This window comes from Dipodomys merriami, unplaced genomic scaffold (assembly GCF_024711535.1).
Source record: "Dipodomys merriami isolate MVZ:Mamm:240054 unplaced genomic scaffold, mDipMer1.0.p SCAF_14, whole genome shotgun sequence".
NCBI lineage: Eukaryota > Metazoa > Chordata > Mammalia > Rodentia > Heteromyidae > Dipodomys > Dipodomys merriami.
Genome location: NW_027202715.1, coordinates 33,860,281 through 33,879,887, shown reverse-complemented (window position 1 = coordinate 33,879,887; position 19,607 = coordinate 33,860,281). Strand labels below are relative to the sequence as shown.

At 39.7% G+C, this 19,607-nt stretch overlaps 1 protein-coding gene across 5 annotated transcripts in view; it reads left to right on the top strand.

The window, feature by feature from the left end:
- Slc16a12 (solute carrier family 16 member 12) overlaps positions 1-19,607 on the top strand; it is a 74,663-nt gene that overhangs the window by 42,435 nt on the left and 12,621 nt on the right. For all 5 annotated transcript variants that reach the window (XM_070021164.1, XM_070021161.1, XM_070021166.1 and 2 more), the window contains exons 2-3: positions 11,224-11,469; positions 19,293-19,396. In XM_070021164.1, coding sequence (XP_069877265.1) covers positions 11,360-11,469; positions 19,293-19,396 — 214 coding nt within the window. In that variant the 5' untranslated portion in view covers positions 11,224-11,359. The remainder of the gene's footprint in view (positions 1-11,223; positions 11,470-19,292; positions 19,397-19,607) is intronic.

Here is a 19,607-nt window from a genome sequence, read left to right as displayed (position 1 = left end):
TGAAACACTAGTGCCCCACAATACTTCACAGTGTGATGGGTTAACTTCCAGCCACCTGACATACTTGACTTATTGTCCCTTCCATGTCAACAACACGGTATAGTGGAGCACAGTGATTACAGAATGAGGAAAATCTGTGGTGTAGACAGGCTGCACCTCTCTTCAATAATAGGCTTGGTGTTGATTACCAGAAAGACCGTGAAATGCATCTCAAACTCCAGATTCTCCTCTGCAGCCGAAAGCCCTGGGCATAACACAATCTGACTTAAGAATCCCATACTCTCTAAGAGCACAAAATTTGAGTAAGTGTATTCATTGATCCATGTAAATAACAAGCACTAACTTTATGTCAGACACCTATGCTGGGATATTTTCTCTCTCTCTCTCTCTCTCTCTCTCTCTCTCTCTCTCTCTCTCTCTCTCTCTCTCTCTCTCTCTCTCTCTCTCTCTCATACACACACACACACACACACACACACACACACACATCACACACAGCACAAAGGGCTGCAGTTTAGGATTGCTATGTATTTTACATGAAATTCCAATTAAGTGAGAAAAGAACTCCATTGCTGCAGAAATGGTAACCGGGGACAAGTTCTTGGTTAGGAGCTGCACTGCCAAGAACTCAGAAGTAAGCATTTTTTCTAATGTTGCCTAGAATCAGTGGCTCTGTGAATTAGGAGCTGAATGGGTGGGAAAGAATTTTGCTTTCTACTCTGTTCCTCTATGTGAATCACGAGTTGCACCTTTCCCTTTGTTTTCTGTAGACTAAGTACCATATAAATCACTCTGATGTTTACTCTAGGTCTTATGTAAAGTATTTCTACCCTGAAAGTATTATACACGATGTAGAAACGTTGGCAGCTTCTTCAGCAAAGGCCACTGTTTCAGATTAGTGCCCAAAGGTCCTCTGACAGACATCCAAAACTTTCTAGTTGAAGTCAGTAATTATTAATTCCCTTGTTACCACCAAGATCTGCAGAGAACAGGAGAAATGAAAAATGCAGATCATTCATTTTTCTTCACTTAAAAATAGCATATTTTTTCATGACTCATCTGAAATGTCATTGAACAACATAAATAAATCTATGTATATGCCAAAAACATTCCGAAGACCCAGAGATCTAAGGAAGATCCCTGAGCAGAGAGAGGTTTTAGTTTTGTTTTTAATAACTTCCTTGCACTAAATTTAGCCCTTTTCAGAACTTGAGTTTGCCCCCACAATAGAAGTCTGTAAATTTACCAGCTGGAACACTTTACTCCTGTGCTGTAAAGGCTTTGTAAAGAAGAAGAAGAAGAAGAAGAAGAAGAAAGAAAAAAGTCAAAAGTCTCTCAAGGCATATTTGGAAAATTGCCTTTTAATATCCGTTAATATACCTGGTCCCTCTGTAAATGGGGCCTGGAATTGCAGGTTGGCTAGAATCAGACATTTCATTCTTCATAAGAGAGAGTACAAAATATCAAGTGATTGAGAGGTGGGTTATATTATATATCGATATATCTAATTATATTATATAAGAAGAAGCTTACAATTAGCCACTTTTAGCAAATATAGCCAGGCACTATTCTACATGCTGAAGGTATTAAAAGCATAACAGTCATGACTTCCACCAGAGGCCAGTAGAGAGGTTAAGAACACAAATGTTGGGGCTGGGAAGGTGTCTCAGTGGCTTGCCTTGCATGCATGAGGCCCTGGGTTCGATTCCTTGGCACCACATAAGCAAAAAAAGCCAGAAGTAGTGCTTGGCTCAAGTGGTAGAGCGGTAGTCTTGAGCTGAACAGCCAAAGGACAGCACCCAGGCCCAGAGTTCAAGCCCCACGACCGACAAAAAAAAAACAACAACCCACAAACCTTGAAGTCAGACATGAAACTTAATCTTAGGTAGTAAGAACATTGCTTACTTGGTCTATAATGCGAAGATTGTCCTGCTGGAGCTGGAATGAAGATAAGATGGGGTTACCTGTGCAGCTGTGAACTTGGAGACAGGTGGATTCAGTACCTTCTTATTGTTTGCATCTGTAATGTCTCCTAAAGCCCATGGGGTGAAGGTTGACTCCTAATGCAGCTGTGGGCCTGAGGAGGCAACTGGATCATGAGGGCCCTGCATCATCAGTGGATGAATTCATTGGTCAGTTTGTAGCTGAGTGAACAGTTTAGGAAATGGTGGAAATGGTAGGAGGTGGGGCTTACTTAGTAAGTGACTGAGGGCCATATCCTCACAGTGTATATTTTGTCTCTGAGTCTTCTCTTGCTTGTTCTTTCTTTCTGTTTCTGGTCATTGGGAGGTGAACAGGTTTGTTCCACTCATGGTCTCCACCATGATGTTCCATCTTATCACAGGCTCAGAAAAATGTGACCCAGTAATCATGGATTAATACTTGTAAAATCGTGAGCCAAAATAAACACTTCCTCCCTTTTAATTGTTTTCCTCAGCTATTTTGTCATTGAGACATAAGCTAAAACACACCCCTAAGTAGTAAATGCCAGTGCTATTAATATTTTGTGGTTTTTCTCTCTTTCTTTCAGTCTCTGACTGAAAGTTTAAGAGCTGCCTGGTATCTATGTGATGAGAATATGTGTGTCACTAAGAACTTGTAGTTACATTGGTTGATTTTCTTGCCCTGTGTCTAAACAGTAGACTTCTTTGATGATAATTGTTTCTTTCAACTTAATTGCCATTCTAAAGTTAGTGACTCTTACTAAAGCTTTTGATTTATTTCCTTTTTGAATATTAATTTACATTATTGTTATTATAACAGTGTTGTACTGAGGAATCATAGTTAACATGAGTCAGGTAATGAGTACATTTCCTTTCGTACAGTGTCTTCCATTCCTTCACTCCCAGTCTCTCCCTCCCATCTCCACCCATGAGTTGTATGGTTCACTTTCGTCAGTACCCAGTGAACTCCACTGCTACATTTTCTCATGCCTTTCCCCTCAAATTCTGTGCCCTCCCCCCACCTTACTCAAGATATACATGTAAATATACCATACATAAAGAAAAGAAAACAGAATCATCAAAAATAACGTTTTAAGGGCTGGGAAGGTGGCTCAGTGGTAGAGCACTTGCCTTGCATGCCTGAGGCCCTGGGTTCGATTCCTCAACACCACATAAAGCAAAAAGAAAAAAAGCCAGAAGTGGCACTGTGGCTCAAGTGGTAGAGCGCTAGCCTTGAGCTGAAGAGCTGAGGGACAGCGCCCGGGCCCAGAGTTCAAGCCCCACAACTGGAACAAAAAAAAACAAAAACAAAAAACCAAATTACTAAAAAAAATAACGTTTTAAAAGAGAGATCTCTTATTTCTATATCTTGGAGTTTGTTTTAATATGTGTGTGTGTGTGTGTGTGTGTGTGTGTGTGTAATTTTATATAAATATAAAGAGGCATGTCGGCATTGTGCCTTTATGTTTCTCTCCTAAGAGTATCCTCTTTTGGTCTCACTGAGTGTGGGTATCTAGAATCCTGTATAGTGTATCATATTTCTTATAACTTGACAAAGCTCTCCTTGGAGAAAGCAGAACTTACTTCATTCATTTATTAGGCATTGATTAGACTTTTACTTTTCACCAGGCGGTGTGTGTGTTGTAATTTGGGAATGCTGAGGATAACTCAGGGAAATAATGTCCACAGATAGTTTCTGTATTTTGGAATTAACAGCTTGGTAGCAGAGAAACTGGCAAGTAGATAACAACCATGTACCTGGCAAATATCAGGAGAGATGTACACAGAAATTATTAGAAAAATCTCTTGAGAAGAATGCCCACTTGGAGTCAGTTTAAAGCAAAAGTGATAGATAAGTCATATGAAAAAGTAGAAAAATAAGCTTTATTTTTTCCATATAGGGGCCTGAACTCAGGGTCTTGGACTTGCAGTTTTCTGATGCCCAGATTGTGCTCTACCACTTGAGTCATACCTCTAGCACTGTTATTTTGTTTGTTTTGTTGTTTTGTTTGTTTGTTTCTAGTTATTTTGGAGATGGAATTTCAAGTACTTCTTTACCTGACACAGCTTCAAATTGTGATCTTCTAGATTTCAGCTTCCTGAGTAGTTAGGATTACAGGCATGAGCCACTGGCACCCAGCTGGAATTTGAAAAGAAAAACAGTATCATGAAAAAGATATAAAGCCTGACTTACTAGTGACTTACAAAAATGTATAAGATCAGAGGTAGATGGGATTGTTCATGATGGATATATTGGGGCTGATAGTAAGTTGTTTTTCTCAGCTGTCAAAAGTCAACAACACAATAAGTTACTTCATTTGGAGAATAAGCAACAGTAATTCAGCACTCTGGCTTTGTGGAGGAGGAAACACCACAGAGAGGAAGTGATTCACACAGGCTCATGACATTAAGTAGTAAACTTGGACATTGTCATTCAGTTCACTCTGAGTTACTTTCGATGGCATCTGTTTACCTCTTCTGCAGCTATGAGCCAATTTATAAAGTCAGAGTACTGCTACAGGTTACGGCCCTGGAAAGAGGAAGAAGGGATTGAGGAAGGAAATAACCATGGAAAGCCAAAGTTGGGAACCTTCCAAAGCAAGTGGTTACTGAACTCCTGTTTCCTGTTAGCTAGCTGAATACTTTCTCATATAAGAAATTGGCAGGTATTCTACTGATGAAATAATTCACTCCAGAAAACATCGCTAAAGGCAACAGAAAGAGTTGCTCCACTAATAGAATACTTTATAAGAAGGTTATTAAGTGTTAGAAGGAATTGTTTGCAAATGATGAGCACTTTTTTGTATCAGTACTAGACTTGAATTCAGGGACTAAACATGGTCCCTTAGCTTTTTCCCACTCAAGACTGGTGCTCTGTCACTTGAGCCACATCTCCACTTGCAACTTTTTTCTGGTTAATTAGAGATAAGAGTTCCATGGACTTTCCTGCCTTGTCTGGCTTTCAGTTGTGATTCTCAGATCTCAGACTCCTGAGTAGCTCGAATTTGAGACGTGAACCACCAGTGCCTTTCATGATTAGCTTTTTTTTTTTTAAACTAGGACAGTAAAGTGAATTGAGACTATATCCCAATTTGTGTTGTAAATAATAATATTAATATAACTCCTTATTATAGTTTCTTTTGTTCCATAAAACTCTTTCTGTAGCCAAAATAAGATTCAGAATGGCATTTTAGCAGTTGATCACAGTGAATAAGAATCTTATTACTGAAGTGAAGAATTGCTTGATTTTGGCACTTCTATTGTTTATAATTTTAGGTATACCACTGACTCAATGAAAGATTTTTCCATATATTTGTTTAATATCAGGTGAGTTAATAATTGACAAGAAGGCTCAGGTTAATGTTGTAGGAGAACTACAGGCTATTTTAAAGTCTCTAGGAAAGTAGATTCACCTTATATTACCTGTGCATTTTTTTCTGCATACATATGAATCATCTATTAAATGGTTTGAGATAAGTTTGCATGCATTGTTTTTGCTCATGTAGTGAGCAGCACTGTATGCTTTTGCAACTTCCCTCCCCTGCCATTTGTTGTATTCACTTAAGCATTAGTATTGCATGGGCACAATGCTGCCAAGAATGCCAATCGCAAACTTGAAATCTCCAGGGCAGATGAACATTGAGACTGCCCCATGTCAGCCAAAGTGGTGTCACTATTTGCATAATGACAGCTTTGCCACCAGAGTCTTCGCTTCTCTCACCTTTGACTTCACCACTGCGGAAAAAAGGTAAAGAAAATGGTATTTATTTCTTTTGTTTGTTGTTTGTTTATTTTTTTGAGACATGGTCTAGCTATGTAGGATAGGCTCTCCTCAAACTCCTCCCTGCTCCAGGCTTCACCGTGAACTGGAACTACAGTCACATCTCACCAAACCCAACTCTGCTCTCCCTCTCTCCCTCCTTCCCTCTTTCCCTCTCTCCCTCCCCACACGCTCTGTCAGTTTGGAAATAATGTTTATCTCTGAGGGTCAAAGCAAGACATGAGGAATTGTGAATAATAGCATTGCATACAAATGCTTTTGGATCAGTCACTTTTCCTACCCTGGGGATAGTCCTTGTTCTGTGATGTTACCCAGCATGTTTCTGACTTACAACAGACCTCGGTCCATCATGCTGTCACTACAGCAATGCCGAGATTATTACTTAATTTTTTATTTGGATTTATTCAACTGAATTTTTTAATATGTCCTCACAAATTGGTTTTTATTTATAAAATGTGGAAATGCCGGAGAGTGCATACTCAACTAACACAATTTAAAAGGTAATTACCTGGTTTTAGCAGAGGCAAAATAAAAATGAGCAATGTTCAATATTTTTGTACAACAATGGAGCATTTTATTTTGCCAGGGATTTGTTGCTTACAGTGTGTCCTGTCCTGGATAATCACTTCATTTTTAATATGCAGTATCAATAAATGATAGGGCTACTTTTAGTCCTGAGAAACAATATAAAAGAGGTTTATTTTTGCATTTACATTTTTCCTACAGGGGTAGAACTAAAATACCTACTCAGGAAAATTATATATATTTAATACAATTTGGGAGGTGAGTAATAGCAATCACACCAGTCCAACTGTATTGCTTTTGGCATACTCTCCATATTCTTTGTGGTAATTACAAGCATACAACTTTTACATGGGGTTTCTTTAGCTTCCCTCTCAAGATGCATAAAAATCTTCTTACTTTAACATTGTACCATAAATTACCATAAATGTTTCCATACTTAATGTTATCTTTCTATTTATAATTGTGTGTGTGTGTGTGTGTGTGTGTGTGTGTGTGTGTGTGTGTGTGTCCCAGTATTGGGGCTTGAACTCAGGGCCTTGCTCTCTGATTTAACTTTTTTGCTCAAGGGTAGTGTTCTACAATTTCACACATGCTTCCATTTCTGGCTTTTTCCTGGGGGGCGGGGGGAAAGAGTCTTTTAGCCAGCCTGAGCTAGCTTCCAACCTAGATCCTCAGATCTCAGCTTCCTGAGTAGCTAAGATCATAGGCATGAGCCATCAATGCCTGGCATAGTTATAAAGAAGTATATACTATCCAATTACATGCATCATGATTTCTGAAACATGTCTGTGTTATATTTCTCTCACTGTAACAAAATACCAGAAGAAGACAGCTTCTAAGGAGGCTAGGTTTATTTTGGTTCATAGTTTCAGAGGTTCCAGTCCATAGCCGCTTGGATCTGTTGTTTGGGCATGTGGTGGTACAATATGTCATGACAGGAGTTGTACTGGAGGAAACTGGTTTACCTCTGGGTAAGTGAGAAGCACGAGGAGACAAAAAAAAAAAAAAGAAGGGCTAGAGGCCAGAAATGTCCTTTGAGGACATGTGATCAAAGATCTAACTTCCTTCTTTCAGGCCCCTTCTCCATCACTTTCTTCTAGTACTGAGACGAGGACCAAGATTTCATCACATGGGCCTTTGTGGGACCTTCAGGACCCAAACTTCCCATTTTTGATCCTTTAAATTGTTTCTGCATTATATATTGCGTGTAATGCAGCTATTTCATTTTGCTCCTGGTGTTGGGCTTCTCGAGTTGTTTTCTTGATTTTCCAGATATGGGCTTGCTACTCAACAAGTGTGCATAACTTCCTCAATCTTGAACCATTATATTATATTGCTTTCTAAAAGGACTGTTATACAGCACTTCCTGTTTCAGTGTTCTTTCACAACCACCACTAACACTACCTGAGGATGCTCCTTGTATTGGGTGTGTGTGGGTAGGTTGATTCATAGTCTTACACTTGGAAAGAGCTTATCTTTGAGGATTGTTAAATGGAAAAACTTAATAAGAGACTAGGGCTATCAAATACAGTGACAAGAGGGGTTGTACCATGGGGGAAGAACATACAAAGAAACAAAAAAAATCACGCAGTACATTATAAGTACACTAAAAGGAACAAAGAGAAAGATTTTTTGATTTTTGATTTTTGATTCCAGTATCCTGCATCTTGTATATACATTTTTTTAATTGGGGAGGGGAAGGGAAATAACAAAATGCTGAAATAAGGATATAGGATAACCCATTGTAACAATGGGATGTACAAGACACTATGTTGAAAATGAACTTTACAACTTTGCTGGGGGAGGGAGGAGGTAGGGAGGTAGGGAGGAAAGGGATGGTAGGGGAAAGACAAAGGAGAGGCTAACAATGATCTATAGCAAATGGATTCATTACCTTGCTCATGTAACTGTAACCACTCTGTACAGTATCTTTACAATGAAAATATTTTTTTAAAAAGAGACTAGGGCTATGCCATAGCTGAGGTTTCCAGACCTTGACATTTTTCACTTGAACAGTCAATTCTCTTATTTCATGACATTAGATAGCTCATTATGTTCAGCTGATGAGCTATTGTTTTGTGTGTGTTTCTATTGGGTCTAGGTAGAATTTTGAATGTTAGGTCTATCGGAAGTGAGAAAGAGAGCATTGTAGATATAAAGCACAATATAAATGTGACTTACATATAGATGTTCACAAAGCTTAGTTTTCTGGCAACATGATGGAGGCAGAAGTTGTAAATGTCCAGGCCGTCAGGGACAGGGTGAAGTGGAAGTACAGGTGTTACCTAAGTGGGGATTCTAGGCCTTGGCTGATGGTTGTCGCTGGGAACATATCCCAGAATCCTTTGAACTCTCTATTGTGTAAAAGAATTTGGAAATTTAGATTTTTATGATTTAATTAAATCTAAATGTGATATAGATAATCTGAATAAATGTGGCAGTTATTAATATAAACTTATTTACTAATTAGTAAATACTGTTGCAGTCAGAATGAAATGTCCCAAAGCTTGATTTTCTCTCTGCTGCCAGTTTGTGACTACTTCCACTTGACTGTACTTACAACCCTGTGAGTTAGGCAGTGAGAACGTTTTTTTTGTATAAACAAGGACACTGAGGCTCAGAAATCATTGTTCAATAATTTGGCAGCCTGTCCCAATGAATACAGAGCCATTGTTCATTTTCTTCCCTGCTTATAACTTAACTAAAATATAATAACTATAGTACTTTAAGCAGCACTGCTTCCTAGGTTGCACACAAGTGATTAAAGTATGATTTTTATGAGTCACATGACTTGGTGTCATAGGAAAGAAACTTTGCTTAGGGTCACAGTGTTTAAGGAGGGAGATAATAGGACTAAACTTCACAGGGAGTACACCTGAGAGGTGACATATCCTAACAACAAAGCAAGTGAGTTACATTCAAAATTATACAAGTCCACTTACCCAGGATGAAAACAAACCTTTGTAGAAAGTTACATGTAATTGAAGTCTGAAATACACCTTTACACATGGGTTTCTTTAGAGAAGCTGGCTTGACTGCTGCAGCACAGATCTGTAATGGCACATGCAGAACAGTTCTGGTAGTGGTAGGCAAGTCTTCAAAGTTCCAAGGCCAAAAGGATATCACCCTGTCACATCCTGAGCTCATAGACTTTGGAGAATCAGCTAACAGCCTGGTCTTGAATCCTTGCGTTTATATGTGGTTTAGATATTGAGTGCCTCCCCAACAAGTTCCATGTGCTAAATGCTTGATCCCTAGCCAGTGGCCCTCTTAGGAGACAGGGCTTAGTAGGAGATCTTCACGTGATTGGAGGCATGTCCTTGAGCAGGACAATGAAACTCTGGTCTCTTTCTTTCACAGAACAGTTTTGCTTTTCCAGGCACTCCTGCCATGATGGGTTGCTCCTCAACAACCAGAGGCCTAAGAAGCAGAATATTCACCTTCCATGGACTCAAACTCTCAATCTCTGAGCCAAAAATAAGCCTTTTCTGTTTATAAGCTGACTGTCTCAAGTATCTGGAATAATGGCTAATACAGCTCAGTGACTCATATACTGGGGTCTGATAAGGTTTCTGTAACATCCCCACGGGGAGGGAGAATATACTGTGTGTTATCTATCACACATGGGATCTGAAAGAATGTGGTACTCAGAGATAAAACATCAAAAATAAAGATGTAAACTCCCAAACAAAAGTGTCATGGAACAAACTATGCAATCATTTTAAACCTCTGAATCATTTCAAAACAATTTAACACCTTAGGACAGAAGTCTACCCAGCCTTTCTCTGTGAAGTGTCGAATAGTAAATATGTTAGAGTTTGTAAGACACAGCTTTTCTATTCTAACTGTTCAAATCACCAAAAACAAACAGAAATAATAGGCCTGGTCATGTTCTAGTAAATTGTTTTTTTTTTTTTATTCAGGTAAGGAGTAGGTTTATTCATCGTTCTGGCTGGCACCAGGCCATCTTGGTCCTCCATGCGGTGGGGAAAGGCCTGGGAAAGAGAGAGAGCTGGGAAAGAGAGAGAAAAGAGCTAGAAAAGAGCTAGAAAAGAGAGCATTTGGGAAAGAGGTGGGAAAGAGCAAGCTAGGAAAGAGAAGAGAGCTGGGAAAGAGAAGAGAAAGAAAGAGTTGAGAAAAAAAAGTAGTAAATTGTTTTTTACCCAAAGAGACAGACCACATTCTACTTAAGAGCTGTAAATTTGTCAGTCTCTTCTGTACAAGGAAATTACTTTATATAAGTGGTAACGAGTGAGTTAAGTGGCTAAACTCACAATATTATGGTTAAATTCTTTCTTAGTTCTTTGGTTTACTTAAGGTTACTTAAAAATGCTTAACAGATTCACCCTAAGCTACTCTGAAGCTGTAGTGGTATTTTAGGTATAATCAAAGGTATTGGGACAGAGACTCTAAAATACAGAGGCTCAAATATAACCAAAACATCTTTATATCTTGTGTGTCAGGGTAGACCTGTGAATGTCCAGTGCAAGAAGGGCAACTCTTAAGAGTTATTGAGAATCCTGGTTTCTTCTGTTTTATATTTCTGTCATCCCCAAGTGATGTCTGGGATCACATACTTGGAGCTGTCTCATCTCTATGTATATGTTTCAGTCTGTTGCAAAGAAGGTTCCAGAAGACCTGGGAAAAAGTACTTTTGCCTATAAAATGGCACATACTACTACCACTTAAGTGGTTGCTATCCCTACCCTCAAGAAAAGCTAAGAAAAATGGTATCAAATTTGGATACCATGAATAGAGCTTGGCTAAAATTTGAGAGGCTTTATAATTGGGAAATTAAAAAATAAATAAGGAATGTAGGTGGCAAAAAATAACAAATAGTCTTTGTTCCAATACAGTGTTCATAGTTATAAATAGTTATATCAATAGGAAAACTATAATCATTTTTCCAGTTTAAAAAAAATGTACCTTTGGACATGCAATAAAATAAAAATATGTTCCTGTTTTTGGTTTTAGATGGCCAGCAACTTTCATGCCAGCTAGCATTTTATGCCAACCTTAAATACCAACAGGAAGTCACTGGACAGAACATTTATTCTAAGATCATATCTTGCTGTTGGAATAAGTCAAAAAAGAAGAAGAAAAGAGCACTATGGCAAAGATGAATCGATCTGGGTCTGCCACCCCTCCCGATGGAGGCTGGGGCTGGATGATTGTGGCTGGCTGTTTCCTAGTTACCATCTGTACCAGGGCAGTCACCCGGTAGGTGATTTTCTTGTTAATATTTTACAATGACCTGGATTGTCTTTCCTTCTAAATATACTTTATTCTCTATCTGAAGTCATTACTATGAAAATCTCTGGGTATGTGTGTGTGTGTGTCTGTGTCTGTGTGTGTGTGTGTTCCCATCGACTGCTCAGGTATCTTTTTCTCTGGAAGTTCTGATTCTCAGGAGTCCTAGATAGTGTCTCTTCTATAGAATCTGGTGTGTGATAGTACTTTTTTGGGGAGTGTTAGGTATTTTTGGACCAAATCTAATGGCTGTTCCAGTCATTTCTCCCCATAAATAGCTCTAGAAGATGTGAAAATGTATGATAAATAAATATACCTTTTTGAATCTTCATCTTTCACTTATTATTATTAATTTTAAATATGAGAGAATATAAACAATATAGCAGTTGTCCTGATTTGCTCATTAGAAGAAGAGTTTGTTACACCATATTTTCATAATTAATCCATTGTCAAGGTTTTAAAGATTTACTAAATGACAGTAAGTTGGCATAAGTTGATGTGACTCCAGGGATGTTAATTTCTGCAAATTCATTTTCCAGATGTTAATTATTAATTAGGGTAAATCTTAACCATTAAGATTTTACAGTGGAAGATCTGGGTGCTGGTGGCTCACGCCTCTAATCCTAGCTACTCAGGAGGCTAAGATCTGAGGATCAAAGCCAGCCTGGGCAGGAAAGTCCGTGAAACTCTTATCTCCAATAAACCATGAGAAAACCAGAAGTGGTGTTGTAGCTTAAGTGGTAGAGCGCTAGCCTTGAGCTGAAGAGTGCAGGGACAGCGCTCAAGCCCCATGACCCACAAAAAAAAAAAAAAAAAAAAAAAAGATTTTACAGTGGAAACAGAGCTAATGGACTATATGATTCAAAACTCACAAATTAAAAAAACTGAGATAATAGATCATAATTTGTAACATATGTTTTTAAGCCTAAAGATGAAGAAAATTACATTAAGTGACAAAAGTATGATTACAAATTTAGAGATTTGTGAACATATCACATGAAATTCATTTTTATGGACATATGTGCTATATTTATCTTAGAAGAAGAAAATACGATTTTTAAAATAATCCTTGAAAATCTCGTAGTTCACCAGGTGCTAAGCCATTGGAAACTTTGAACCTAGAATTCAAATTAGTTTTGCGCAAGCATAAATTACTGAAAATCAAAGTGTGCTAAACATAATTGATAAATATAGACTGAGAAAGAGACAAACTGTGTCCTGGAAAGTCATGGCAGCCTTTCTAGACTTCTACCTGGAGTGAGATCTTAAAGAATGGAAAGTATTTGTCCTGGGAGAAATGAAAGAGAAATATGCCTGTAGCCGAGTTCATGCCATGAGCTGAATCTGTCTCTCTGGGTGGTCACAATTAGCAGTCTCTACTCCTGAAAAGCCAAGGCCCCATGGATATGAAATGAAAGTTAAGCTGCACAGTTAATCAACTCCTGAGCTGACTTAGTAAATGACTTCAAAGCAGTGAGATGTTATAGCAGTGTTAAGATGAATGGATCTCCGGACCCCTTAAGAACAAGTGTCTTTGAGAGAAAAAGAAACTTCATAAATGCTGATAGGCTTAACATTTTGTTATGAACAGAACCTATTAAAGATGTGAGGAGATGTTTGTTCCTGCAACATGACCTGGCACATTTTGAATGATAAAGTCACCAAAACAGTTTGTTTTATACATGAGAAAGCTGAGACCCTGAGAGATGGAAAGCTGTATCAAAAACTCTGCTATCCATTATGGAAATCTGGGACTAAAAATCCTATCTTCATGATATCCATATTTGAACAAATACTCCAAAGAAGGCAACAATAACCAAACCAACAACAATTTACTAGATATGCAGCATCAGATGTACATGTGTTCGCAATACAGGGAGATTAGGATCATGCCTGCATTTCAAAGGTGGAAACCATGAAGCTTCATCATTGGGAAAGTCTGATGATCTGTTTTCCTTTGAGAACAGATAGGAAGTGATGTAATAGTCTTTCTATAGTTCATAACAAATCATATGCTATTCAGAAGCATGTTTGTGCCTTCTTAAATTTTACCTCTAGCTAAAGGTCTGAAAAGGTTAAACAAGCATCTCATATACCTTCCTTTCTTACATATCTAGCTTCCCTCCTATGACTGGATAGGTTACTGAAGAAAACTGACAAGCAGAAAAGAAAATAAAGCAAAGTTCTGAAAGGCCCGCCCTGGGAAGGCGCGGTAGACTCTCAGAGACTTAGCCAAGGGGAGAAGGAGTCGGCTGATTGGTTCAACCTCTGTCACACTCAGATTCCTCACACTCCTCCTCTCCCTTCACCTAGCTCTGGGTTCCTATACCCTAGACATCAGCCAGTTTTCTCTTCCCCTTTTCACTCATAATTCTTGAAGTTGTTGTTGATTTTCATTTTCTTATATTATAGTCATTTCCTCTACCAAGTGGAATCCTTTCTTCTTTCCTTCTTCCTGAATATGTCTTCATTCATTTGTTTGTTCCCTTCTTCTTTCTTTTCTTCCCTTGGAAAACACTGATGAGAACCCAGTCCATAACAGGTAGTAAACTAGATGTTAGGGACTCAGTGTGGGATATGACAGACAGGCTTTTGCTGTCAAGGAGCACAGTTGAATAGAGAATACAAACAGATGCAAAGGAAATTGTCCGTCCTGTGGCAGAATTTCACGAGAGGCAGTGATCCAAGTCTTAGGCATTAAGGGTGTAGACAGGGAAGACTTCTTGGAGGAGTGTATGGTTACTCTGCATCTAATACAATGAGAGAGGCAAGGAGAACATCCTAGCAAAGAAAAAAAAGACATGAAGCTTTAGAAGTATGCAAAACCTTGGCCATGTGTGGTAAGAAGCAGGGAGGAGTTGAGCCTGACTGCAGTGAAGAGCCCAACAGGTGTGCTGAAAGGAGAGACAAAAACAGGGCTAACTCATGCCATCTCATAAAAAAAGGGGAGAAGGCTTGAAGCATGTGGACCCAATGCGTATTCTAGAAAGGTCACTGTGACCATTGTGTGTAGAATGTACTGAAGGCAGCCATGTGTGGCACTGGAAAGATCAGTGAGAAGCCCTTTGGGATGCAGTCCATACTCCAGGCTCTGACGTAATTGCTAAGCTGGCCTCAGACCTACTGGTCTGTCCAATCACTTGGTGGAGGACGGCTTCTTTTGTGTTCTTTGACAATGGGATTTGTGTGAACGTTCGGTGTGGAGACAGTGAAGAGGGACTTCAGTGGATCTGAGATGTTCCCCACAGATGGCCTCAGCTGCAGGGAACCCTCCCAGTCAGCACATGCCTGGCACCTGGCCTTGTAGCTGCCAGTTCTCAGTAGCTCCTCAGAGGCAGGAAGCTGCCTCTCCTCATGGGTCCTGCAGGGGGCACCACGTCTAACAGGCTGCGCTACTTGCTTGGAACCCATCTGAACGTTTATCAGACCTATCTCACACGTTTACCTTTCTCTCTGCCTAATCCTGCCTTTTTCTTATTCCTTCTATCAGGAAGAAATCTACAGTCTATAACCTCCAGACTGGATTCTATGCCAGTGCTTGCTAAGATTTAGAAATTAGCTTCCCATACAAATCTCCTTTCTCTTAACTAATACCAAGACTCCCTCCCTCCCTCCTTCCTTCGTTCCTTCCTTCGTTCCTTCCTTCGTTCCTTCCTTCGTTCCTTCCTTCCTTCCTTCCTTCCTTCCTTCCTTCCTTCCTCCCTCCCTCCCTCTCTTCCTTCCTTCCTTCCTTCCTTCCTTCCTTCCTTCCTTCCTTCCTTCCTTCCTTCCTCCCTCCCTCCCTTCCTCCCTCCCTTCTCCTTCCTTCCTTCCTTCCTTTCTCTACAAGTATACTTATATCATACTGGGGGTTGAACTCAGGACCTTGAACCATGGCTCCAGCCCTTATTGTTCCAGTTGTTACTATTTCACATGCTCTCATGGCTTTGCTCAGAGCCAGCCTTGAACCATGATCCTCCTACTTGTGTCTCTCATGTTACTGAGCTTGTGGCTGCTATCACTATTCTCTGGTTGATTGTTGAGATGGGATCTTGCTTATTTTTTGTGGTCTGTCCTTGAACTGTGGTCCTTCCAAACTATGCTTCCAGAACATTTTCTTGTTCTGCTTTCTCAACTTCTCCTGGTGTTTTTTTGTTTTACTTGATGTTTAATGTTGTAAGCCAAGAATAGTGAGTTTCTTAAACTATGCGTGCACAGATTTGCTATTTATCTTTATGTTATACAACCCAGCTTTAGTTTTTACTTTTTTTGTTTTACTGAGGTTGGAACTCGGGATTTCCTGATTGCTAGGCAGGCACTCTACCACTCTGTCAGAACCTTTAACAGTAGGTTATTTTTCAGGTGGAGTCTTCTTTCTTTATCTAAAGCTGATCTCAAACTGAAATCCTCCTCCTTCTGTCTCCTGTGTAGCTGGGATTATAGGCAAGCAACAGCCTGACCTGCTTGTTTTGTTAAGATCTTACTAACATTTTACCTGGGCTGTGTGGTTTTCTCTGACTCCCAAGTAGATGTGAGCAACCATGCCCAATCATAATGGCAATTTTAACTGCAAACATGAGTATAGAACATGTATGTTGAATAACTGAAAGAATACAACTCACTAGGGGGTGTGTGGGGGTGGGAGTGGAGATGGGAAGGGATGGGAAGGGGAAACAAAGGAGGAGGCAACAATGCTTGATAAGAAATATACTCACTATCTTGCCCATGTAATTGTAACCCCTCTGTATGGTATTTTCACAATAAAAAAATACAGCTCACATTTTGTACATGTGTTTGTATTTCATTTTTTCAGGACAGTGGAAATCCTGCATAAAGCAACTTCATCGGTTTTTCATTTGCTTTTCTGACACCTGCATCTACCTTCTTTCTTCCAAGTCACCACACTCAATCTAAGTGGTTACCTGTAGTACAGGTAGTAACAGGAATTCTTGGTCTTTTGTGATTTATAATCCAGTCTGTCTTTGCATTTGAATGAATTTCCTTGGATTGTGGGTGTACTGGAATTCTGTACTCATAGGACTCTCTCTCTCTGTGTGTGTGTGTGTGTGTGTGTGTGTGTGTGTGTGTGTGTGTGTGTGTGTGCGTGTGTACGTGTATGGTTGAGACTGAGGCTTGAACTTGGGGCCTTGTTCTCTCTCAGCTTTTTTACTTAAGGCTGGCAATTTACCACTTGAGCCTCGCCTCCATTGCCAGCTTTTTGCTGGTAGAGGTAAGAGTCTCACTTAACATTTTTGCCCAGGCTGGCTTTGACCTGGGATACTCAGATCTCGGCCTCTTGAGTAGATGGGATTACAGGCATGAGCCGCTGGCACTCAGCAACTCATAGGACATTTCCAAAACTATATGCAATTGGGGAAGCGAAGAAGAGTGGACACATGCAAACATCTCCTCCACTCTCATGCAGCCGCTGAAGTCCCATTGGACTTCCTTTAGAAAACCCACATTCAAAGATAAAATTGCTCATTTTTAGCTATTTTAACAGACTCAAGTGTCATGCTCTTGAGTGCCAGACTTGGTTGGATTATGTAGGATGTTCTGCCCTGAGGCTGGCCCTACCTAATGCAGCTGTCCTGATGCCACCTCCAAACTCAATGCCCCCATCTTCACAGCAACAGGAAGGGAGAAAGAGAGCACAAACAAGTAGTGACTGTGGGTTACTGAAGCACCATGAGCTGGAATTCAGACCTAGCCCAAGGCTGCAAGGCCTGGGTTCTTCCTGTTATCACCTACATCTGAAAGCATCTGGCCCTGAATCAGGACACCATAGGAGGCTCCTCATAATGGGTGTGGTCATGCACACTGTATCTTCTGCCTTATTTGTGTCTTTCATTCACTAGGTAATTAACATTTTTTGATGCAAACATTTCTGCCTGTGAGCACATACACATGCATGCACAGACATAGACACACACACACACACACACACACACACTTACACACACCTACCTCTGACTATGTAAAGAAACAATCTCGATTCTCAAGTAATTCAAAATGCAGAATCAGACAAAAACAATCATTTGTGTTTCAACGCTCATGTCTCATTTAGTAGATTATGATGTATTTGTTTTCAGACTTTTTCAATTTACCTAAACTCAAAAAATGTGACTTTTTATAGGAAGTATTTCATAACAATTTGTAACATATGATGAATTTATTTCCAAATCTTTAGATGCAGAACAACATCAGCATTTTAATATTTAGTAATATAGCATTTAATTTTTATTAATAAACCATACTTTGTTTTATTTATTGATGAAGACTTAAGTTATAATATTTGGCTACATAAATAGTTCTCCAAATGGGAATATAATTAGTCATCAATACAGTCTTCTGGGGCTTGGTTTTTTCCTCATACAGATGAATACTGCCTCAAATGCTTTCTCTATAACAATTAGACCCTGCCACATCTGTAGCACTTGGCCACATTCATAAATCTGAGGTAACCTATAGCTTTCTTAACATTTCTCTGGCTCACCTCTCCTGCTAAGCTTTGCTTTTTGGGAGTAATTCAAACCTCTGCCACTGCCAAAGCTCCTACTGCTTCTGGAACCACTTTGGTTGATGATGTGGAAAAGTATTGTCCCACACTACCACAGCGGCCAGAGCTTACAACCATTTTCTTCCCTTTCTTTTCTTTCTTTTTCTTTTTTTTTGGGGGGGGGGTCCAGTCATGGGGCCTGAACTCTGGGCCTGGGCACTGTCCCTCAGCTCTTCAGCTCAAGGCTGGTGCTCTACCACTTGAGCCACAGCGCCACTTCTGGCTTTTTTTTCTTTTTGCTTATATGGTGCTGAGGAATCGAACCCAGAGCCTCATGCATGCAAGGCAAGTGTTCTACCATTGAGCCACCTTCCCAGCCCCCCATTTTCTTCCCTTTCTGAGTCCAAAATTTGAAGGCTGGATGTTATAATTGCCCAAATCATTGTAGCTCCCACCACCTCTAAAACTATTTCCATCGTTACCAAGTCTGTTGCCATCCCCATTACTACCATATGTACCACTGCCACAGCTACCACCAAAGCCATCACTGAAGTTTCCTTCAAGACCAAAATTGTCAAAACCCAATCCAAAGACTGCCACTGAAGTTTCCAGAATCACTTGGGCCTCTTTGGCTAGACTAAGCATTAGGCTAAGCATTGCTTCACCAGAACTCTCTTTTCAGTTAAGTGGGCACCTGGACATTGCAATCTTCTCTTGGGACAGCTGTGTTTGGTTGAACAATTCTTTCAACCCCACTGTGTGGCTCTGTATTCATGGATGCATCTGTCTCCTTCACAGTGACACAAGTGACAAACACAAAGCCCTGGGAAACTCGGTGTTTGGGTCGTTTGTTACCATGCAGTATACATGTTTTCTCCATTGCTCAAAATGGCTCCTTAAACTCTCACTGGTTCTGCAGCTTCTCCAATTGCTTGGGTTATAGGTGCTTGGGCTACATTTTAGGAGATTCTGACTTCATTCATGGAAAAGAAGGAGAAAGCTATATCCTATAGCCATGTTTAGAAGTTAACAGATGTTAACAAAATATCAAGGTGACTAAAAACCAGGTTCTTGACCTGTTGTCTTATCAAAAAATAATTTTCCTTGGAGCAGTGGTCTTTGCAGCTACATGTCTATAGCAACTCCTCTGGCGTTTTTGGTTTTGGTTCTTCGAAGTGGCTAAAATGACCAGCTTTTGATTTCCCACTTGTTTTTGGTCCAGTGATTGAAGCTGTTGGAGACTGGATCTGAAACCTTTAAGTTCTGGCTCAATTCCACATTCATTTACCTTTCATGTCTGCATTGTATTTTTCAGATGTATCTCAATATTTTTTGTGGAGTTCCAGACATACTTTTCTCAGGATTATTCACAAACAGCATGGATCCATTCCATTGTAGATTGTATGACAATGCTCTGTGGTAAGTGTCACTTACTAGCATAGATAACCATAGGCTACCCTTGAACTGCGCATGACAGTGAGCTTTAACATGTCCAATAACACTAAATTGGATTGCCAATGTTTCTAAGTAGTTAAAAATTGACCAAGTTAGTATAAAAAGAAAATATGAATCTTATCAATCCTACCATCAACTGAACCTACCCAAATGTGCTCTTGTAATTAATGGTCTT